Here is a 26,139-nt window from a genome sequence, read left to right as displayed (position 1 = left end):
ATCTATTTGACTTCTAGTATTTATTTTTCTTTGACAGTATAGGTTTCATTACTAAACCTTTTTTAGGAACTTTAGATTTTTTCTGGCAAGCCTCACACAGATCTAAATAGATTGATACGATTTGTACAGTTATGTATTGTGGCATTCCGCTTGCGTGTCAATTGTTATAATTTGAATTTCTTACTTTTTCCAAGATCCTCTGGGAATTGTATACAATTACCGGTAAAAGTGGGAAATAAAGGGTTTTTAAAGAATATTTGCTACATTTACCGTCGACTCTGGTAATTCTAGGTATACAATTACCGGTAATTGTGTAAAATTACCAGATTATCTACATTTACCGTAACATATGCACTAAAAGATTTTTATAATAATGTGTTTATTTGATTTTTTATTTGCTTCAATTTTGGTAGTAACAACTTTTCTGAAAAAACTTACTATTTTTGAGTTACATATTTACAAAAAATCGTGTTAAAACGTGCATTTTTTTCACGAAAAATCCAAATCTTTTATCTTTAGTAACTCAAAAATATTGTTTTATTTAAATAACTTTATATGACAAATGTAACAGAATTGGACCCTCTATCGATTTCTGGGGGTATTTTTAATAAAATAATTTCCACTCCCGAAAAGGGGGGCATCCCCCTCAGGGTAAAATCGCAAATTGGTTCCATGCCCCTTTGTTTCTTGAGGTATTTTCTAACTACACACCAATTTTCATAAAGATCGATGGAGGTTCAACGAAATCAGAGGTGAAAACCTTCAGTGACTGCACTATTATATCCCCGTGGAAAAAAGTTATGGGGCAAAAAACAATTTTTTTTATTCGTGTATTTTTTTGCTTTTCTTTTGAATATATTTTGTAAAAAAATATTTTTCACTTCAAAAGGTGATATTTCGATAGTAAATTTCGTCTTTTCTGCAGTCGTGTTTGTACCAAAAGTGCATAGAACTCGCCCTAATTCACCCTTCTCTCAAAAACGCACCCCTCTAAATTCTAGCACTCCGCGATTTTTTTATATTTAGAGGTCCATTAACCATATGAAAAAATAAAACCCCGTTAACGTTGTAGTTCCTTTCTAAAGTACATCAAGAGCCTATGTGGTGACTATCAAATTTATTTCAAATTTTATACAATAATAATAGACATGACCAAACCGAAAACCACTTCACATATAAAAGTAGGATGAGCTCTTAAAAGAACCATATCCTTCAAAGTTCCATCTTCTCGCTTAAAAAATTTATAATTTTGAATAATTTATTATAAAGTGCACGACAAAAGTAGCTACCTAATAATCAACCAATATAATCAGTCGGCTTTTGTATGGCGTACACTTGATATATCTATCAAAATATCTATTATTTTGAACATATAAAATAAGGCTTTCGATTTAATTGAATCAGTCGCGGTGTGGAAAGTCGAGTGGCAACATGTGGAGTTTTTTGTGTCTAGTGTTCGTTATTTTCAGAGTGGGGTAAATTGATTTATTGCTTCATTTGTTACAGAAACCGATTTTTTGTCCTCGAGATTCAGAAAAATTGTAACGATATAAATTCTCGTCAAAGAAAAGAAATATAGGTATCGATATCATAAACGTATATTTCGTCATTTAGAATACATAAGTTTAGTATAGAAGATCGTTTTTACCACTCTCTTAAAATATTTTACACATGTTGTTAGTGAATATAACATATTTTAATAATATCTGAATATTACTAATAAATGTATTTACATAACTGAAAAATTGAGAGCAAATTTTTGTAGGTTACAAAATATACAGGGTGTAACAAAAATGCAGGGCATAAATTAAATCTCATATTCTGGGACCAAAAATAATTAGATTGAACCTAACTTAGCTTAGTACAAATGTGCACATAAAAAAAGTTGACAGCCCTGTGAAATTACAAAATGAAAATCGATGTTTTCCAATATATCGAAAACTATCAGACATTTTTTTATTGAAAATGGACATGTAACTTTCTTATGACAGAAAGATCTTAAAAAATAACAGTTAAGTTTTGTTTACGTTCCAATTAAATTATTATTGTGGTACCATTAGTTAACCACAATGTTTTTAAAACTTTTTTGCCTCCTATTACTTTTTCGATAAGCCAGTTTTTATTCAAGATATTTTGAACATTTGTTAAATCCACCACATATTTGTAACTGGTTAAGTACTTATATTACGATTATAGATACCTGCTACTAACATGAAAAATTTATAATTTACATTTTTTAGGTATATTTTGAAAAGTATTAAAAAATAAGCCAGATCTCGATAAAAACTGGCTAATCAAAAAAATACTGAGGCAAAACGTTTTAAAACATTGTGTTTGACTAATGGTACCACAATAATAATTTAATTGGAATGTAAACAAAACTTAACTGTTATTTTTTAAGATCTTTCTGTCATAAGAAAGCCACATGTCCATTTTCAATAAAAAATGTCTGATAGTTTTCGATATATTGGCAAAATCGATTTTCCAGAATATGTAATTTATTTTATGACCTGCATTTTTGTTACAACAAAAATTTGCTATTCATTTTTCAGTTATGTAAATACATTTATTAGTAATATTATTATGTTATTAAAATATGTTATGTTATATTATTATTCACTTATAAAACACGAACACATGACAAGTTAGCCATGTTAATTTTTTAATTCACAGCTAATTTTTTTATAATAATTAAGGAATCTTATTGACGCCATTTTAAAGAACGGGATTTGTGTTTTTCTCTAAAAAAATTTCGCAAACATTGTATCTTTACAGGACCCTTTACGAATTTTCAAAACTGTAGTTCAAATGGTTACTAGGGGAAACCTACACATTCATAGAATTCAAATACACCGAAATAGTTATTTATGAAACAGTTCGTGAAGTATGCTTTTTGCGAACGCACGCGATTTTTAGAGCACGAGCGACAACGGAGCGAGTGCTATAAATCGCGTAAGTTCGCAAAAAGTACTTCACGCACAGTTTCATACAATATTTTATCTACTATAAACAAATAGAAAAAGCTGTAACTTTTCGTCACTGGAATTCATTTCTATTCTACACTTTTTAGAACTTTGACATTTAAAAATTCTAACTACTTTCAAACCAAAAAACTGTCAAAATTTTTGTTGTAATTCATTGCACATATTGTCATCACCATGACAACGCGAAAGTTAAGGATTGTCACCATGAAAACTCGAAAGTTACAAACAGAGCGAAAAAGTAAATCCCATTTAAAATACATTGTTACTTCACGTACACTTCACGCACTGCTATCTATAATGACAGTTTTCACAAACTAAAAACTTGTACATAATATGACATAGAGTAGATAAAATACATTTCAAACTTATACAATTGTCTGTATCTCCGGATTTCCTCAATAAATTTTGATCTTTCTTTTTAACGTGTATTTAATTTCTAACGTACAATATAGATACCGTTGCACGTCATTATCTACGTCAGAGATCTAAGTTGACATTGTTGCCCAATTACAAAAAATTATTGAATTAATTTTACATCAAATATATCACATAATTATTGCGGAAGTGGATTATAAAAAAAACCAATTAATGTTCAATGTAAATAAATAAAAACATTAGAAATGGAAAACAAGAATTACATATACACGAGCGGTACACCCTCAAAAAGCGCTTATCCCTATTCCACGAACATACGCTTATTTTGGATTAATTCGACAACGAATATTTTAGTGTGCAAAATAAGAAGAACGAAAGTAAATTGCAAATTTCATTGTTGTTTATTGGAATAATTATTAGCGCCATTTACTTTCGTACTTCTTATGTTGCACAGTAAAATATTCGTTGTCGAAGTAATCCAAAACAGGCGTATGTTCGTGGAATGGCCCACAGTTTCCGAGATACTGACCACGGAGGGACGAATGGCTAATTTAATTCAAACTTTATATTTTCGATGGTGCTGAAAACGAAAATGAGGTTTATTTTGAATTTCATGTGGGGGAACATTGTCAAAATCGCAATTTTACCCCAAAAATAAAAAAAAATACGTTTTTTTGCGTTTACCTCCCCACAACTCTGTTCCATTTTAACATTTTTTTTCTGAAATTTATACAGTATATAGCTCTAATATTTCTAAAGACAACGGTACCTGTTTCAAGCTTTTATCCTTAATCTGATAAAGGTTATGAATTTTTTAAAGAAAAAGCTACGGATTTGTGCATTGTAAAGTTTAATCGCAAAAGTTGTGTGACTAAGTTTAAAATTTAGCTTCTTAATCACGTTTATGTTAAAATAGAGAGTACAGAGAAGTTTTATGGTAAGTTTTAGATCAATATGTTTTATAGAAAAAAAAATAGTGCAACTTTTAATGTCGACATTAGAAATCCCCAATATACCGCTTATTTTTCGAGATACTGACAATGGGTGGTGAATGGCTAATTTTGGCCTTAGATTGTTTTTGACCCTGATGAAAACGAAAATAAAATTTATTTTAAATTTTAGGTGGGGGAATATTGTCAAAATTGAAATTGTACCCTAAAAATTAAAAAAAAAAATAAATCACGTTTTTTGCGTTTAGCTCTCTACAACTCTGGTCCGTTTTAATATTTTTTTCTAAAGTTTGTACACTATATATTATATCGCTCACTTTTTTGAAGACAATGGCTTCTGTCATAAGCTTTTCGTCTTATTTTAGTAAAAGTTATGACTATTTTGTAGTATAGCGTGCAGATTCGTGAATTGCAAAGTTTAATCGCAAAATTTTACTTGAAAAATTTGAAATATAGATCTTAAATTAAATTATTTTAAAACATGAGTGCAAAGAAGTTTTCTGGAAAGTTTTGGATCAAAATGTTTTATAGAAAAAAAATGGTGCAACTTTTAACATGGACGTTATAAATCCCCAAAATAACGCTCATTTTTTGAGATACTGATCATTGATGGTGAATGGGTAATTTTGATCTTACTTTATGTTTTTGATGGTGCTGAAAACCAAAATCAAGCTTATTTTGAATTTTAGGTGGGAGAACATTGTCAAAATCGCAATTTTGCCCTAAACATAAAAAAAATTAAACAAATTAAACCACGTTTTTCTTAAAATTAAAAGTTGCACCATATTTTTCCTATAACCTATCTAGATCTAAAACTCCGCACAAAACTTCTTTGAACTCTATAGTTTAACATAAACGTAATCAAGTAGATAAATTTTAAATTTTGTCACCTAATTTTGGCGATTTAACTTTGCAATTCACGAATCTGCACCTTTAATTTTTTTAAATTCATAACTTTTATGAAGAAGAGACTAAAAGACTACAGTTGCTTTTATAGTCCCCACAAAGGTGAAGTATATGCTGTAGAAATTTTAGAAAAAAATATTAAAATAGAACAGAGTTGTAGCGAGTTAAACGTAAAAATTCGTGAGTTATTATTTTTTTTTTTTTATTTTTAGGTTAAAATTGGGATATTGACAATGTTCCCTCACACAAAATTCAAAATAAACCTCTTTTTCGTTGTCAGCACCATCGAAAACATAAAATAAGACCAAAATTAGCCATTTACCGCACATGGTCAGTATCTCGAAAAATAACCGTTATATTGGGGATTTCTAATGCCGATAATAAAAGTTGCACTATTTTTTTTTTCTATAAAACATTTTGATCTAAAATTATCCATAAAACTTCTTAGTACCCTCTATTTTAACATAAACGTGATTAAAAGGCTAAGTTTTAAATTTTGTCACCCAACTTTTGCGATTAAACTTTGCAATGCACAAATCCGCACCTTTTCCTTTGAAAAATTCATAACCTTTATCAGAATAAGAATTAAAGCTTGAAACTGGTATCGCTGTCTTCAAAAATGTTAAAGCTATATACTGCAAAAAGTTCAGAAAAAAATATTAAAATTTGAGTTGTAGCGAGGTAAACGAAAAAAAAAACATGATTTTATTTGTTTTATTCTTAGGGTAAAATTGCGATTTTGACAATGTTCCCCCACATCAAATTCAAAATAAATCTCATTTTCGTTTTCAACACCGTCAAAAATATACAGTATGTCTAAAATTGGCCATTCACCTCTCCTTGGTCAGTACCTGGTCATTTTGGGGGTGCCTGCCGCTCGTCTATTAAGTTATAATCTTACGTTAAAATAAATAATAAAAACAATAAATATAATAAAACAAATACTTATAGTAAAGAATAAAAAGTTATCGTATGCAAATCCCTAACTGTAATGAAAATGAAGAAGAAACTCTGCGTCAATTAATCACAGATAAGCGGCTGATTTTTTGGTAAAGGTGTCATTTAAGGGCAATTGCAAATTTTTTTACAGGGTGATACATTTAAAAAAAACCCCTTTTTATACCATCTGAACCGCCTATGCTAGAGTAAAAAAACTTTCAGCCATTATCCATCTACTGGCGCTATTTACAAATTTGTATAATACACCCCCATATTTTCCCCGGAACAACCCAAAAAAGGAGAATTAATAAAGAAAATAATCAAAAATTGATTTTGGGCCACCACTGTGGCTTTAGGGTGCAAAGAAAATAAAATATGCATAGTTCATAATACGTACCAGACAGTGTGTTCTTTTATTCTCCATAAGTAAGTTATCAAATAAAATGAATAGGTGACGAAAAAGAAAACAAAAACCGGAGCCCGTCAAAGCATTTTTGAGGTTTCCTGCGCCACTGTGCCGTAACGGTTGCTTATACGAAAAAAATGCGTAGGATCTTATTTGTAGGAGAAAATAGTGGTTTTTGGTTCTGTGTAAGCTTTGTTTTAAAAAAATGCATAGGTAATGAGAAAATCGTAAAATATACTCTCCAAGGGATAGGGGTAGTTTCTGCAGTTTGATTTCAAGGATAGGGGTACTTTCCGCAGGGATGTTGCAATAATCATATATATATTTATGAAAAACTATATTGATGGAGCATATGTCCATATGGGCCAATAAGCAAAAAAAAATTTCAACCCCCCCTTTATTAATTTTTTTTTAGCTACAATAAAGGGTTGCATAAAGAAATCGCGTTTGGTGTCCATGCATGGGTAATAAGAACGTGCACAAAATAATATATGAAGCATTTTATTAAAGGACATGGTGTGTGAAGGATTTCAAGAAAATCACTTTCTTTATTAATTCTTCTTTTTTGGGGTGGTTCAGGAAAAAATTGGGGGTGTATTATAGAAATTTGTAAATAACACCAGTACATGGATAATCGCTAAAAGTTTTTTTACTCTAGCGTAGGCAGTTCAGATGGTATAAAAAGGGGTTTTTTGAAATGTAACACCCTGTAATTAAAAAATTTGCAATTGCCGTTAAATGAAACGTATACCAAAAAATCAGCCACTTATTTCTGATTAATTGCCGCAGGGTTGATTCTTAATTTTCAGTATAATTAGGGAAAAAAATTTTTTTTTAATATCTTTTTTAAAAATTTGTCAACTTTGGGGCGCCACCCCGCTAAACGGTATATGAGAGACATATGCTGTCGGGAAATAAATAGTAGGAAATTTAGTCCTCTTTATTTTGCTCTTAAGTAAATTTTTTGTAAAACGCAAGGAAGGGCTACGTTTCGCAAAAACCACAAATTACCCCCTTTAAAAGTATGAAAAGGGAGTTCCGGAGCGAAATTTTTTAAGAAAATGTTAGTCGCATAACATAATAAGCACCTCTTGATATATATATATATATATATATATATATATATATATATATATATATATATATATATATATATATATATATACGTCTTCATATCAAGGCGAGATCCGACTAAATCGAGGACAACCCGAGATCCACCAATAGGAAATTAATTATTGGCGTATATTGTTCATAAGTATCTTTATAATTAACATATTAATCATGGCACACTTAGGGGGGAAAAGATTTTTGTACTTAAATTTTTCTGATAAATTTACAGCGAAACGAGATCCGTCGCTGAAAAGTAAAGGGGAGGACTTATATACGAAATTTTAGATATTTACCGTTCAACGCGAGATCACACACTGATGCCAGCTCTAAAGAGTATTAGTCGAGCGGTTGGAGCTCGTGTTGTATTGTATATTTCCCACGATATAAAGATATATAATGGGCGTAACTTTTAAGTATCGCTTCTTTTGTGTCTTTAAAGTCTACGATTGACCTTTCAGAAAGTCCCTTAGTTGTATTACATACATAAGGGTGTGAAAAAAGAAAAAGAATACTTGACAAATAATAACCATTTAATAATGATATTTATTTGCAATACAATATTTTAAAACTATACATTAATATTCTTAAAAAACACTTACTATGAAACCAAAATGTAATTATTATATTCTTAAATAATACAAATTGTTACAAAATAATTATTTAAACGATTGCTTGTTTTAAAAATACATTACAAGAAAGTAAAATTTTTTATAAATATTATTAAAGTTTAAAAAATAAAATAACTCAATATGTAATTATTATTTGATAGTTAAAAAATGATTTTAAGTAAAATGATTTAAAAGATAAAAAGAAACACACATAATTTTCAGGGTTAACTCCTAATTGCATGAAAATTTGAATTTAGATTCTACCCATCCCCCACTTTAAAGTTGAATTTGTGCCGTTGATTGCTTTTACTTGGAGGGTGAAAAAATATACGTTTAAAATAAGTCCGGAAACAGATCTGACTAAGTTTAAGCAACTTTTGTTCTATAGAGTTTTTTTTAACTTAGGTACTAGGTTAATTTAGTAGTAGGTACTAGAGTCACTTGCGACTAAAAATATTTACTTTTCAACAAAAAAAACACGTTTTTTGGCGGTTTTTCGCAAATACTCAAAAAGTAAGTATTATATCGAAAAAATATTCTTGGAAAAAATGTAGCATATAAAAATAACGAAAAAATGGTATATTCTTAGTCTATAGAACCAGTAAAAGTAAATTTGTAGCTCATAAAAAAGACGATCTTATCCTTCACATTCCAAATCAAATATTTTAACGTGATACATAGTACCAAAAAATGAAGCTCTTTTCGGGGAAAACCCATTACTATTTTTTTAAAGTGTTAACAAAAAGCTTTATTTTATTTTATAAAAGTTATATACGGGTAGGAGAGACAACGGAACGAATTTTCGAACGTTTAAACAGACGACATCCCAGATTTACCAATTTCTGGACAATTGATCCAAAGGCTGGATTCTAACAACGAAACAGTTGTGGATTTTCAAGTTTTCAATGAGAGTTAGAATGAAAAAACATTAGTGACCTCGAGTATGATGGTTTGGATAATTTGGCTGGTTATATCTGCCATAAATTGAAGGACTCCAGTATTCAATCCGAAGATGTTTCAACGTACACGTGGGTTGATCATTTGAGTAAGTGTGGTTTATGTAAACCATCAGACACTCTCTTGTCATATATTAAGTAACTGGAGACAATTTTTCCTTCCACATGAATGGTGATTCCATTTTGGTAACTAAAAATTATTTAGAAAACCTTATGTCCAAAAGTGTAACTGTAGACTGTTCTAACAAAGCGAACAAGTTATTTTTTAGGTCTCGGATGTACTTCCGAATTAAAGAATTGAACAAGTCTCTTAACAACCTGACATTGCGTAAAAGAAAAATTATGAAAACTGCTACATAGTTGCTGTATGTACGTCTATTTCACATGCACAAAATTTAAATAAAGTGCATGGCATGAAAACTGTAAAACTTATTTTTGTCTTTTCCACGCCTCTTACTTAAATCTGATGAAATACATTATTTAAAAAGTAAAAAATTTTGTTTCTTTATCAATCCATTACATTTATGGTTTTATTTTTGGGCTTTTCTTCCCCTTGGTAAAAATTATATTTACTAATGTGTAGGCCACTAATCAATTTTTGCCAACTAACGAAATATAATAATTTTAGTAGATATCGATTATATGAATATTTTTATTTTCCGGATACCAATATAATCAAGAAACTGGGAACTTTACAAATAACTGAAAATCAATTTAAATAAAAGTAAATAGTTTAATAATTTTCCTCTAAACTATAAAAATCACTTAGTTTCTTTTAGTCATAATTCATTCATTTGTGCTATTCTCAAATTTCATTCGCGTTCGTATTACGAACGCATAGACGGGACTATGCTTTACTCTGTTGTTAACGTCATGCGCCAATCGGACGAGCTTACGTAACTAGAATATCAGGGTGTGCATATTTCCGGGTCCCGGTGAATTCGTATCTATTTTAATCCCCATCCTAATTACAGACCAACTGGCAACTCTGGTGAGCAGTTAATTTTTAAATAACGCATTAACTACCGGTGAATTGGTAACTTTCATTTTTTAAGTATTGTTGATAATCTAATATCGGTATTCCAGGTATTTAGCGCTGCACTCCTAGAAAATGGAAAAAATGTCACAGGAAGTGAAACCGATGATGAAACGAAACGCAAAAGAGAAAACTTGGATGATTGTTTTAATAGAAGTAAAATTAAAAAACGGTCACCAAGCAAAGCAGGCAACGAAAACAAGGAAGACATGGAAAATGTTATGATTACAATAATGAAAGAGCTAATGAATAAAAACGATGAAATGCTTCAGGAAATAAAACCAATAAGGAAAGAATAACAACAAACCAATAAAGAGTTAATGGGTGTAAAAGCAGAGAAACAAAAACTAAAAAAAAGAAGTAAAACAGCTACATGAATGAATGGAGCAACTGGAGAAATTTAGCAAAAAGAAAAGCTTGATCGTAACTGGGTTGAAAGTAGAAATAAATGATTATAAGAAATTAAAAGAAGAAATGAAAAATTTCAGAGCCCAAGAGTTGCAAATACAAATAAAACTAAGAAGTGCAAAAAAAATAGGAGAAAGAGTATGCGCAAGAGAAACAGAAGCCCTCACGGATAAAATGGAAATCCTAAACAAGAAACGTAAACTAAAACAGCATAAAGATCGTATCTATATAAACAACGATTGGACATCCAAAGAAAAAGAAATACAAAAGGAAATAACTAAAATAGCAAAGGACGAAAGAAGCAAAGGTAAGCAAACGAAAATCGGCTACAAGAAATTAATAGTGAATGGCAAAAGCTAGATATGGGACGAAGAGAGAGAACAGCTGATAGAAAGTTCAAAAAACTAATAAACGAAGAACAGCGGCTGAAATATGATATTGACATGGCAAAAAAAGACTCGGAAATGCAAACGGTTAACGAAAACAAAATAACGCACACAAAATAAAGAAAGAATCTCAATAAGAAGAAAAGAACAAAACCCATTAGAATGGGCTCTTGGAATATTAGAACCATGCTGGCAGCAGGTAAGATGCAAGAAATAGCTCTTGAAATGAAAAAATACCAACTAGAAATCCTAGCCGTACAGGAAATACGATGGAAGAAAAAAGGAAAAATTGAGAAGAAAAACTTTAGCATGTATTATTCGGGAGAAAACAAACAGGGAACGAATGGTACGGCATTTATGGTGAACAAAAAAATGAGGGAAAAACTGATACAATTCAAAGCAGTTAATGAAAGGATATTTTACATAAGAAAATAAACAAGCCCACATCTCGATAGTCAATTGCTATGCACCCACCGAAGAAGCAAACCAAGAAGATAAAACAGAATTCTAAGACATCCTGGAAGAAACCTGTGAAAATATTCCGAGGAATGACATATTAATAAAATTGGGTGATTTCAATGCAAAGATCGGAAAGGAGGACTATAATCGTAATGTAGCTGGCAAAGAAACTATTCATGCAACTACGAATGATAATGGAGGAGAAATCTGCAACCTAGCAGCAGCAACAAATACATATATAGTTAGTACTGGGCATAAACATAAAAAAGAAAACAAAATAACATGGATGATACCAGGAAGAATGGATGGAAACCAAATAAATCATACTCTAATTTCGAAAAAGTGGACACAAATAGTACAAGACGTAAGGTCATATAGAGGGGCAAATGGAGGCACTGACCACATATTGTTGATAGCAAAACTTAAGATGAAAATAATCAAAGCAAATAATCATAAGGAAGGAAAAAGGAGGAAATGGAATATAGCCAATCTGAAAACGCAAGAAACAAAGCAACAATATACAGAACAACTGGAACAGAAATTGGGTCAGTACGAGCACATAGAAATAGAAGGAGAATGGAAAAACATAAAGAACAGCATAATAGAGACAGCAGAACAAATAATAGGATTCCAAAAAAACAGAATCGAAAGAATGGTTTGATGAGGAATGTCACCAAAAAAGTCAACTGAAGCACCTCGCAAGAAACAAATGGCTACAAAGTGCCGAACAGGAACAACTGGACCAATATAGAAAAGAAAAACAAGAAGCATTGAAACTCTATAGAAGAAAGAAGAACACATGGATCTCTGAACAAATGTAAGAATTAGAAACGAATAATAAAGACAACAAGAAATTGTTCGAATAGATAAAACAACAACACAGTACCAAAAAATCTGTCACAAAAATAAACAAAAAAGATTGGGAAAAACATTTCACGGACCTATACAAAAACGACAATAAGGCATATTCAGAGGATGAGGATATAAGAGATAACAGAGATGAAGAGGAAGTCGCACCTTCTTATTAGGAATTCATGGAGGTATTAAAACAACTAAAACTAAACAAAACGCCAGGGCCAGATGAAATCAACAACGAACTGATCATCAACGGCGGAGAGGAGCTCACGAAGCGAATGCACAAGTTAATGGTTACAATTTGGAAGGACGAAAGCATGCCAATAGAATGGAAAAACGGACACATCGCACCAATCTTTAAGAAAGGAGATCCAACTAAGTGCTGCAACTACAGACCAATTATGCTACTAAATACAACGTATAAGAAATTGACCACAATTATAAGAAACCGACTAAATCAATACACAGAAAAAATTATAGGACCATATCAACAGGGTTTTAGAACAATAGATCAAAGGAAGATCAACAATAGATGCAATACACGTACTGGCACAAACAATTGAAAAAAGCTATGAACATGACATAGAATTACACATACTATTCATCGACTTCCAACAGGCCTTCAACAGCATATACAGACAACAATTATTAAAAGAAATGAAAAAAATGGAGATACCGGCAAAATTAATAAGACTAACTAGAATGACAATAAAAGACTCAACAGCAAAAGTTAAAACAAATGAGGGCGATACAAATGACATCAAATTAGAACTTGAAGTAAGACAAGGAGACAGTCTGTCAACGACAAACGACACTATTTAATATCGCTCTAGAAGGAGTAATTAGGGACACAGGGCTGAAAAAGACAATTATTCAAAGCTCAACACAGATCATAGGATATGAAGATGAACTGGGACTGGTAGCACGAGATAAAAAAAGACTAGAAGAGGCACTTTTAACCCTGGTAAGAGAAGCAAAGACGAGAGGACTAATAACCAATCAGAATAAAACAAAAAATTTTATAAGCATACGAGACAATGTAAACAGAATAGCAGAAATAAAGATAGGTGAAAATACATTCCAGAGAGTAGATTGCTCCAAATACCTGGGGGTGATGGTGGACGGCAAAAACGGAAGGAGTATAGAGATAAACGACAGAATTAAAGCAGGTAATAGAGTATATTGGAAATATCACCAACTACTCAAGGACAAAAACCTGAGCAAAAAAAAACAAAATCAAAAATATACACAGCAGCAATCAGATCAGTGATAGCCTACGGAGCAGAAGTAATGTGCCTTACGAAAAAAGACGAAGAAAAGTTAAAAATAATTGAGAGAAAAATTATAAGGATACATGGCTCAGTAAAGACAGAAACAGGGGAATATTGAAAGCTGATGAACCATGAAATAATAAATATAAATAAAGGAGAAGATATAGTAAAATTCATTAAAGCACAAAGCCTCAGATGGTTTGGGCACACACAAAGAAGAGGGGTAGAAGAACTGATCAGGAAAATAATGAACTGGAAACCAGTAAAAAATAGACCAAGAGGAAGACCAAAAATTAGATGGGAAGATCAACTGCTAGACGATATACCAAAGATGGAAATTGCAAACTGGAGAGAAAAGATTCAGGACGGGAGAGAGTGGAAGAAGATAGTAGAGAGGGCAAAAAAACATCACAACCTATGAACTAAGACCTAAAGGAAAAGCGGACTAATTTACCGCGTGAAATGGATTAAAAGAGCTCATATTTGATCGAACTATACTCTAACAAGAGTGAACGGTCCATATAATAATTCCAGGTATGTACCTGTATAAATTACCCTCCTTGAAGTTGGTGTAAAAGGTATTCACCATTTATGTATTGTCTTTTGGAAGGATTACTAGAGAAAATCCAAATACATTTTGAAAAAATGGCTGAAATCTCTGAAATTCTTGTAACAGATTCCGTAATGAGTGTACATGGGTGGTAAATGATTTTAAATTTCACTTAAAGAAAGTGCTAAAAAGTCTAAAACATTTATGGTACTGTTCTGCATCTGGTTTCCAGGCAACCTGTTATACCGACGGTTAGTTTTTTTAATATTTTGAGTAGTAACTATGTTGGTTATCAACAATTTGCTGTCAAAAATGCACATTTTGCCATTTTTTGTCTACCAGTAAGAAGAAAAACATTCAAAACAAAATTTAAGATAACCGCATTATAGAGCATGTAAAACAATTTAAACAAGGTTTTATAAATTTCGCTATACTTAATTGTTGCTTATAAAACTATAAATTAAGTCAGTTTAACGTTAATATAACGTATGTAAAAAATACAACTTATATCTCGATATTACGTGAAATAGCTCAAAGAAATGAGTAAAAATACACGGTTTTTATGACGCTCAGTGTAACTACGTAACAATTGTTTTAGTTTCTATATGGACGGAATAACAAAATTTATGTACATCTGACCAATTTTTTCTCAATTTAATTATTTATTGACAATTTAAATGAAAAATAGCCGATTTTAGGAATTTTCGTCTATAAGTTACAATGTTTTACCAAAAAACTGAAAAAAGAACCGATTAGTTTATTGAAATAGCCTTAAAATGAGTTGAAGTAAAATAGAATTGGAGCTTTGTTTATCAATAAACATTAACTATTCAAATTTATTTCTTACGTTTTAAGCTAACTACCTGAGGTACCCCTAAACCCTAAAAATGTCATCAAAACGACGATTTTGAAGCTCTTCCGACTGGATTAAAGAAGCTATTATCGATTCAAACAAAAGTTGTGTATTTTTAATGCTAAATTTCAACTATTTCATTAAAAATAAAGTGTTTCAGTTGAAAATTCAAAGTTGCTACACCCACCGCTTTCGCAGGCAGAATAAAAACCCTGCTATTGCATAAGTATATAGATTTTGAAAAACCATTCAAAAAGCATTCCAAAGTTTTTTCGATATGCCGTCTAGTTCTCGAGATATTTGACAATCGCCTTTCTGGACAGAGCCCTTAAATAATGTAAACATTCTTATTCAAGCTAGACATAAGCCGAGTGAGAGAGCTGACCGTGAAATTCATTTGCGATGTTTCCAAATTTACCGGATCTCGGGTTGTCTGCAAAATATATATTTACCATATACACAACGGATCGCGCGCGCTGCCCTCTACAGCGGATTTAGTGGAACCACTGCAATATAAAATTCACCAAAAGGGGTGCAAAATGAGGTCCAGACAAAAATCGATTTCCTTGTACCCTAACCATTGTTACATCGAGATGTCACTATATACACGTGAATACAAGGTGAGATCCAAAATCGGATCTCGCCTTGCAAAACGGATCTCATCTTGTATGGCTTATGATACAAACGGATCTCGCCTTGATATGAAGACAGATATATATATATATATATATATATATATATATATATATATATATATATATACATCGTGTCTACTTGAGTTGGAAACATATGGGAAACTTTTTTATTATTAATTTTACGAAAAAAAGTTATTCTTTATAAAAAGTTCTGCATGCCCCAAAACATAAGATTCAATTATCAAATGTCAAATTTTCTCAATATTATACGAGGTATGTCAAAAAATATGAATTTCGGCTAAGGGTAAAGTACCTTTATTTCTCTCAATATCGAAAATTCTTATTATAAAAAGTTGTTTGGAAATAAAAACCAAGCTCAAATATGTAATTACATGCTTCTAATTGGAAAAAAATATTTTCCAAATTTTTCTCAAATTTATTGATACTAACTTCGTTTTTATTCATTACACATACGATAACTCTTTTATTATTACTTTTACGAAAAAAGGTATTCTTTATAAAAATCTCTGTATATCCTAAGACCGAAGATTCAACCAACAGATATGACATTTTATTAATTTTATAGGAGTTATGTCAAAAAATATGAATTTCACTCAAGAGTAAAGTACCTTTATTTTTCACAATATTGAAAACGGTTATTAAAAAAGTTGTTTAGAATTAAAAACTATGTGTTAATATGCAATTACATCCTTCTAATTGAAATACTGTGAAATATAAAGGTGCTATAATATTGAGCGAATTTTATATTTTTTGACACACCTCGTATAAAATTAATAAAAGTTGATATATCATGGTTGTGTCTTAGATTTTAGACCATGCAAAGTTTTTTATGAAGAATAACTTTTTTCGTAAAATGAATAATAAACGAGTTATGATATTTGTAATAATTAAAAACGATGTTGAGTACCCATAAATTTGAGAAAAATATTTTTTTTTCAATAAGAAGCATGTAATTGCATATTTCATCTTAGTTTTTAATTCCAAACAACTTTTTATCATAAGAATTTTCGATATTGAGAGAAATAAAGGTACTTTACCCTTAGCCGAAATTCATATTTTTTGACATACCTCGTATAATATTGAGAAAATTTGATATCTGATAATTGAATCTTAGGTTTTGGGGCATGCAGAACTTTTTATAAAGAATAACTTTTTTTCGTAAAATTAATAATAAAAAAGTTTCCCATATGTTTCCAACTCAAGTAGACACGCTGTATATTTATATATATATATATATATATATATATATATATACATATACATATATATTCGGTTTTATAACGTCTTACGACGTTGTCCGACTCCCAAACGCCACTGTATTCTGTCCTGAGTTAAGTCTTCATTTAGATTTCGACCGCTAATCGCTTTCCTAACTCCCAGATTCCAGCTCTATGGTGGTCGTCCTCGTTTTTTCTTCTCTGGGGGTTGCCTCATCATAGTTTTTTTAGGCAATCTTTCGTCCCCCATTCGGCTCACATGCCCATACCATATGAGCTGTTTTCTTTCAATATTCTCAACTATAGTGCCCTCTACACCCATTTGTTGTTTTATTACTTCATTCCTTATTCTTTCGGCTCTTGATATTCTCATCGATCTTCTGATGGCATCCATTTCCGTGGCTTCGACCTTTTTCTTATACCTCTTGATATACCAGAGAAAAAAATAAAACCGGACTTGTGTTCATTTTGCGAGGTTCAACCTCTGTTTCCTACACTAATACCCTAACGTTTTCTATGATTGATATTTGAACCCTTAGTCAAACTTTGCGTCAATTGATGTATAGACCTGGATGCCGTGTACCAAAATAGCAAGTTGATTAATAGCAAGCTGAAAATTTGTTAATACCTTAACGGTGTCTAGTCGGACAAACTTTGATATATGGGAACACTCGAACTGGGGAAGTTTTAATTGTGGAACAGGTTAAAAATTTGGAACACCAGACTGCGAAAACGTTCCATGTATTTTGTCGGACAGAACTTCCACTTAATCTGTTACCATTTCATTAAACTCTCATGCAAAAATCAGATTGGTGTTTATCACCAACTGGGCATTTTGATGAGTGGAACACGAAGAACATGTCAAATGACAGGAATCATGTTGGTTAGTAATATGTAGCAGTCTGATTTTTGAATAAGAGTTTAATGAAAGGGTAACAAATCAATTGAATGTTCTGTCCGAAAAAATACAGGGACGTTTTCGTAATCTGACGTTAAAATATTTAAACTTTTCCACAATTAAAACTTCCCCTGTTCAAGTGTTTCCGTACATCAAAGTTTGTCTGACTAGACACCGTTAAGCTATTAACAAATTTTCAGGTTGCTATTAGTCAACTTTTTTTGGTACGCGGGATCCAGGCTAGGACGCTTTCAATGTGTATAATGTTGAGTCATTTTTGCCAAACTTATAACTTTTAAACCGAAAATGACGTCAGAACCGCTAAAGATTCAAGCTCAACTTTTTAATACGCGTCTATCGATATACAACATCGACTATTTATGCGAGGCTAATGTGGCCCTTCCGGTTAAAACTGTTAACCGGAAGTGATATAACATCTAAAAGTGTACATTTCTTTTTATCTTCGAGTCGCGTCGAATATTATATCGCTTGTACAATTTCAGTGACTTTAAAACAACACTTCCAGTTGGAACTCTGGAAGCGGAAACTATCTGTTTTAATAAAGGAGGAGTTACGGACGAGATGGAGATTCGCGGATGGACAGACAGGCATGAAACCGGAAGTATCTATTTGTTCTCGTCTTGCTAATTCCCTTCGCATAATATATAGTTTTTATTGTTTTGGCCTTAGACCATAAAAACTGATAGACACGCCGTAATACTATTCACTCGTCTCGAGGAGTGAAGCCAACATAAAACGATTCACACAGCTGTGTGTGACGTCAGTTTACGGCTGAAAACGTTAGAGATTAGAAGTGTTTATAGGCGTTGTGAATTAAAATAAAGTATATTTTCTACATCCAGTAACAAATCAAAATATGTAATATTTGACCCTCCACATATGTTAAGATTTATTTGCAATACTTAAGGTTATTTAGGTCAACAAGCATGTTCATGCTTTTAAGACTTTTTTTACGTGCATTTCATTGTAAGTAAACTGAAATTGTAAATTATTGTAATAACTATTGATTTGAATAAACGTATATTATATTACAAAATTTTGTTGACGGGAATAATAAAGCGATTAAATGGAAATATTTGGAAGAATTAGTAGACATTCAAGAAAAGGAAGGCCTTCATCTTGCAACTAGGATAACCCGAAGGCATTTAAATTGGTATAAGGAAAAAATGAAGTTGAAATTAGCTGCCCAAACATTCAGCCAAAAAGTTGCTAAGGCAATACATTATTTGAGAAATAAAAGCTCAAAAAAATTTGTACGTAGCGAAGCTACTCAAAATTTCATTGAACATATCAATGGTATTTTTGATATTTTAACCCACATAACAATGATGTTCGCATCATGTTCTAAGCATATCCTACCAACATTCGTCGAAGTATATCCTTTTTAGTATATGCGTAGTACAAGCATAGCATGTACCATAAAAAACATTCTAAATTTCATGTTCTTTGCATGTGCCTCAAAGAATATTCTTGCGCCGAATATACTGAGCACATTCGGGTACGTAGTATCTCGGAATGTTCGTAAAAGTTTATTCTTAGAATATACCTTAATCGAATATTCTTAGTATATGCGTAAGTATATGCAAAAGTATATACTTAACACATACCTACTTGTATATACTTTTAAAATATCTAAAAAATAATATACTGTATGTACCTATACTACATTCGCTCTCGCGAGATTTTTTTTGACACTGACGTTAGTAATTTCTTTTTTGAAAAATTCAGTTGTCAGAAGTGACTGGAAATTACTACAAAACCAACGCACCTGCTCATATTATATATTATTAATAGTAAACAGACATAAAAATAACATAAACCTTACGCCAATCAATATTTATTTATTTAAACCATTATAATGTATTGGTAGCAAATGAGAAAATTATTTATTGTACAAAATAAAAATATTTTGTAGAAATAAACTTCACAAAATTTTATGAGATTAGTAGACACTCCCACTATTTCTAATAATTCTTCTTTTTTTAATGAAAGATTAAGTTGATTTGAGTTGATTTGAGTTGATTTTAGCAGTTAACAGTGTGAGGTAGGAATTTTTGTGTTGTAGGTTTCCTATTCCGAATGTCTCAAAAAAAATCTCGCGAGAGCGAATGTAGTATACCTATAGGAAGAAGAATAATGTGAGCCTATAGATTATCAACTTCGAATAATTAATAAAATTTATGTATTTTAGTAGGTACTACTGAACTATCTAATTCATTTTTTTTAAACCGTTTTAATTCTATGGTAAAAAGTTTAAAACTTAATTCTATTGTGAAGAAAAATGAGAAATTCTCGTTTCGTTTTCAGTTGAAATGAATATACCATTTTGATTTTTAGTTTATACCATAAGTAATAGCTATTTGTATAACAAGGGAGGAAAGTGCTACTTTTCCTCCCGAGAATGAAGTTTACTGCCCGACGCGTAGCGGAGGGCAGTAATCATTCAAGGGAGGAAAAGGCACTTTACTCCCATGTTATACATATGGTTTTTCCACCTTCCTCAAATAACAAGTCATTTTTTCATTTTAACTTAATTTATTTATGTAACTAACCAACAAAATTTATTAGAACTAAAACTAACAAGTAGGTACAATATAACTGTCAACTGTCAAATATAAGTCAAATTATTAATGTAAACATTGTTAAATCAGAATAACAATTTACTGTTTTTTACCATTCTGCAAAATAGAGAGTGTTTTTAAATAAACGTTAAAATGTATAGATACTTACGTAATAGAAAATAGATATTGTACAGGGCGTCAATAAGTTATATTTCATGAATGAAATACCATGACGTCATTTTTACTTTTCCTCCCTAGGGAGGAAAAATATTTTCCTCCCTAGGGAGGAAAAGTACAACTTTGCTCCCTACAATTAGGTCCGGAAAAGTATACTTTCGGTAGAGGTAGGTGGAAAAATAATTTTCGGGAATCCGGAAACGGCCATTCATTAGCTTTGATCGCGCAGTACGTCCTGGGTATACCCAGAGGGAGAACGCCTGCGCATTACAAAATTGGGCGTTCGCGGAGTCCAAATCTTTCCCTCTGAACACCCTCCGGATTTTTAATTCGGTGTTCGCGCAGTACAGAAAAAAGATCCTGAACGTGTCCGGAATACCCTCTCGACGTTCGAGGATTTTGTTTCGGATTTTAAGTTCGCACAGGCGCACAAAATATTTGGGAAGAATTTCTTGACATTCTGTTCTTACTCTTTCCAATTCTTAACCTAAAATATTGTTTTGTTAAACAGCTTGTAGATGTATATTCTGGTTTTTAAAGTTTTGGAAGTGTTGTATCATTTAAATATTCTTCAAACAAATTTTAATATTTTTTATATTAAAGCTTTTTTAGTTGTTTTTGTCAATGTTTTCCATTTCGTATGTTTATAAATAAGTAGGTACCTTTTCTAGTATTATTTTCATTCGATATTCGATAATTATCTATTACGGTAGTATGTATTACAATAAATTGTACTGTTTTTACTTAATTTCTTCTATCTAAATGAGCTTATAAGTATCTACATATTCTTGTGGTTTATTTTTCAGTTTAATTTATGAGTTAAATTAGTCTCTTATTGAATATAATGAAACATAAACAATACATCAAACTTATTCTGAAACTATTTCTTGTGTCTTGTTATATTTCATTATTTTTGTGGTGTAATAAACCACAACACAATACCACAACCCATTAAATTCAATACATAGATATCAAAATTGGAAATGATTGTTTTACTAAATTATTCCTTCCTTCAGATAATGTTCAACCCCCATGAAGTTAAAGGTAATTTTTATATCTAAATATCAACAATCTTTTACTATCTACAAGAATGTAAGCTGGATTTCAGAGTGGAAATAACCACATTATATTGTGGAAATAATATAGAAAGACTAATCAAATTTCTACCTTCTAAGAAAGGCATTGAATTATTGAATAGAAAGTTAATCGTTTGCCTGTTGCCTTTATTCTCTTTTCTCTTTCTCTTTGTTGACATACAAATTTGTTGCATTTGCATTTTTTTTGACATTTATTTCGAAATAAGAAAGAGACAACCAAAGGCTTCCTTCTCTAACCTTAATGTATGCAACCCGTCATTACATTGCAAATCCGAAAATTGTTCGCGGAGCGAAAAATCCTGAGCATGTCCAGGATAAGTTTACGTTGACGCCTGCGCATTGGAAACTAATCCCGAACTTACTCTGGGTATGCTCGATTTGTACTGCGCGAACACTACTATTGTCATTCTGACCCTTGCATTGCATTTTATACCTGCACAAGGGAAGGGGGTAGGTAACAAAAGAGCAAAATATGAAAATAGTTTCCAGTACAGTTATGCATTTATGTCTACGATGTTAGGTAGGACCAAGTATTTCTAGCTACAAGGACTAAAACATTTTTAAGAACATAAAAAGCAGTTTGAAAATAATAAATTCATATTGGTACTTCAATATTTCCTAAATACCTAGTAAGTAAAAGTATGTATAATGTATATAGATACCTATAAATTTTAGTAATTTACATACATATTATAATATATTTGGCTATTATATAATTATATAAGCAGCATTTTTATTTTGATGTGCACATAATAACTAAATATATTACTTATATTTTATATATAGGCTACTTACCCATATAATATTTATTATACATAGGTACCTATATAACTAACTAAAGTTTATATATTTTATACTTACTTTTTACGTAATATTGTAGAATGTAATATCTACATTCTCATATGCAATTAGAATATGTAAATATAATATATTAGTAGAACCAAAGAATACTAACACACCCTGTGGGTGTGTTAGCATTCTTTGGTAGAACCTATAGGATGAAATTGGGTGAAAACATACTTCTGAGAAATACAGCACATCCTTGGAATATTCTTCCCATATACTAAAAATATGTGCGATAGTACATTCTAAGTATATACATAGAAGGTATATAGCACTTCCTTGGAATATTCTTCCCATATACTAAAAATATGTGCGATAGTACATTCTAAGTATATAACTAGAAGGTATATAGCACTTCCTTGGAATATTCTTCCCATATACTAAAATATGTGCGATAGTACATTCTAAGTATATAAATAGAAGGTTTATAGCACCTCCTTAGAATCTTCTAAAAAGTATGTTCTTGGTATATACTGAAAAGAAGTGCGGTAGTACATTCTAAGTATATACATAGAACGTTTAAGTACTGTAATGTAGTATATACTCAGTATATGCTCTGCACATTCGCAATGGTAATTACGCATATTCTAAGTATATACTTTTTCTGAAAAGTATGTTCTATGAATCTACTAAGAACATGAAATTGTTATGTGGGAAATAGCCGAAATTTATTGGCAAAACACCTAAAATCCAGTTTACAGCAGCACAAGAAACAAGCGATCGATTTTTCAAAAAATTGAATCTATAAAATATCTTAGATCGCTTAAATGTTCCAACAATGGTGAACCACTATAATATCCAAGCCAAGGAAAAACGGGTTTTATTGGTATGATCATTAGTTTAAAGTCACTAATGGTAATTTAAAAAAATTACTTCGAGGGTATGGATGGAGGTCTGAAGTTCTTTCGGTCTATAAACTTTCTCAAAATCACTTAGAAGTTTTTTTTATTTCTATTAGGAGTCATGGAGGTTACAACAACAACCCAACGGCAAAACAATTTACAGCTGCATATAAAGACTCTTAATGCACACAAGTGTTACAGGATCTACCCAGGTTAATTGTATAGAACAGACACCTTCCATAATTTTAGCAATGAGCACAACAAATACTGTGAAAATGAAAACAGATGATCATCAACTCATTGACAACTTTATAACTGATGAAAATAATAGGGAAACAATAACTAGTAACCATGATTATACTGTAAATAATTTAAGTTTTTCAAAAACATTGTCATCATATGTTTTTTATGTTGTTGGTTATATCGCTGAGTTTGTAGTTAAGAAAGTTGAGAAAACAACCTTCTAAAGACTTCATTCAGAAAGCGAAATTAGATTTATGTACAATTCAAAAAAATTGAATGATTCTAAATTAATGAGAAGATATGTACATACAAAGAATGAATACATATTGATCATGATTTTGAGACAAACCATTTGTTTAATCTAATAAAGATAATTTGTTTCCATTAGATTGCAACATTGCAACAAGTTTCCATTGCAACATCAGATTGTACCACGAAGGTGAAAAACTAAATAATGTAATAAGAGTTAGAAGTAATTTAACAAAAGCTATTTTGTTTTGTGGTCAATAAATTAATAGATTTCCTACATATTTTTTCACCTAACCTGAAACTTCCACCCAAAAAAAAATTACTCTCCTTCAAATTTATTTTTGATTATCAAACAAGAAGAGATATACCAACGATAAAATATGTACCTACTTTTAAATAAAACATTTATTTTTACAAAATTACTTTAAGTCAAAAATACTTATTAATTACTTTGCTAAATTATTTATCTTCCATATTTTTTACGAAATATTGAAGTTATATTAAAATTAATCTAGAATTGGGTAATTTTATTAGTGCTTTGCTAAGAATCCAAACGAGTTCTTGCCGTATTGTGACGTCACTTTCGCGGAAGGTGTTTGCTTCAACGGTTCGGTACAAGGCGTGTCTATCACTTTTTATGGTCTAAAGTCTAAGGTTTTGGCGACTTTAAAACAGTACTTCCGGTTTCAACTCTGCAACCGGAACCCCGGAGTCACATTTCTCACCTTTAGTACCATCATTGGGTTATATGTAAACTGTCAGTCGGCACCTCATTTGTCATTCTATTTAGATTAATGACGGAGGCGTACAGTCAGGAGAGAATGAGGAGAACAGACAAACAGACAGATATGGATAAATCAATGTTTTCACGTTTTTATTTGTCAAAATTTGTGAAAACAAAAATCAGTAACTTAAACACGTCAGAAGAAAAGTCTTTGAGTAGGTACCTTATGAAAAACTTTGTGTAAGATTTCGGTAAACAGGTCAGTACCTGCGTTTTTTCAATCCAGATGATCGAAACCGATCTCCAATTTTAAAATTTCGGTTAATCCGCATTATATGTTATTTATAAAATTGAAATGTCACAAGAAAATATCTTCAAAACATTATTATCCTCTTTAATCAAAGAGGTAAACACGAATTAAAATAAGGTGCTACTTTATAAAGCTCTCTATTACACGGTATGAGATCCCCTAATAAAAACCGTGTCTAGACCATATTATTAAGACAAAAACATCCACCTGTTACTCCCCTCACAAAATACGAGACACAAAATCGATGCTATACATTACAGTGCTTTATGCAGAAAACAGATAGGCGGAATTATAAAGTGCTATCCATCCTGAAGTCTAAATAATAAAGCCTTATAAACAGCATTTGAAAGTAGCATTTATTATACACGCAATAAAAAGTAAATATTTTAGGTTCGTTGTTTTTTGTGGAATATACACACAACCAAACTTTATGAAATCATTTGATATTTATTATTATTTCGTGCGAATTTAAAAAACAAACACACGAAGTCAAACAATATTTATTTTAAAGCAATTTAATAAACAAGCTAAAAATGCGAGCATTATCATAACGAAAACTTTGTTTATATACGTATTTAAATCCATAATATGGAAAATTGCTATTACGAAAAATTGTTTAGAATTAAAAATTATGTTTTAATGTGCAAATATATCATTTTAATTTAAATGTTGTGAACTACACTGCGCGTCATAGAAAACGGGCACCCCAAAAAATGGGTCATTTTTCATGTCTCGTATCTCGTAAACCTGTGGTCCGCTTTAAGTAATTTTTTCAATATCTTATTCTTTAACAATATCGCTGTATATAGTAATAATGTTGTTGCTAAACAGGTAAATTTTCATTGTATACCTACCGGGTGTACCAATCAAACTGTGTTTTTTCCTTAAAGTTTGCAACACCCTGTGAAATATTCTAGTATTTATAAAACACTGAAATTAAAGCCCTACATTAACCTCAGGTTCTCTTAACATTCTGTTTCATGATTCATTCGCCTATGTTGGATAGTACAAAAGTTATTAGGTAGGTACTTTAATAATTAGGCATAGTCTTTATCATTACAGGGTGTTTCTAAATGCGAGAACCAGTGCGACAAACATTAAGGGGTAATTCTGCATTAAAAAATAATGACAGTTTGCTCTACAATCGTATGCCCGCAAAGGCTTCGTTGCCGAGATACGGGATGTTGAATTTTTTCTTACAAATTGACGATTTATTTATTCCTTAAAAATTGGTTGAGATATGCAAATA

At 31.1% G+C, this 26,139-nt stretch overlaps 1 protein-coding gene across 1 annotated transcript in view; it reads left to right on the top strand.

Annotated features, from left to right (window-relative positions):
• The first annotated feature begins 1,344 nt into the window (after positions 1-1,344).
• LOC114331748 (putative sugar lactone lactonase YvrE) overlaps positions 1,345-26,139 on the top strand; it is a 240,834-nt gene continuing 216,039 nt past the window's right edge. The window contains exon 1 of the mRNA XM_050649600.1: positions 1,345-1,475. Coding sequence (XP_050505557.1) covers positions 1,432-1,475 — 44 coding nt within the window. The 5' untranslated portion in view covers positions 1,345-1,431. The remainder of the gene's footprint in view (positions 1,476-26,139) is intronic.

The sequence above is a fragment of the Diabrotica virgifera genome, chromosome 4 (assembly GCF_917563875.1).
Source record: "Diabrotica virgifera virgifera chromosome 4, PGI_DIABVI_V3a".
In the NCBI taxonomy this organism is placed as follows: domain Eukaryota; kingdom Metazoa; phylum Arthropoda; class Insecta; order Coleoptera; family Chrysomelidae; genus Diabrotica; species Diabrotica virgifera.
Note: the sequence above shows the minus strand (reverse complement) of the source record. Positions and strands in the feature narration are given on the sequence as shown.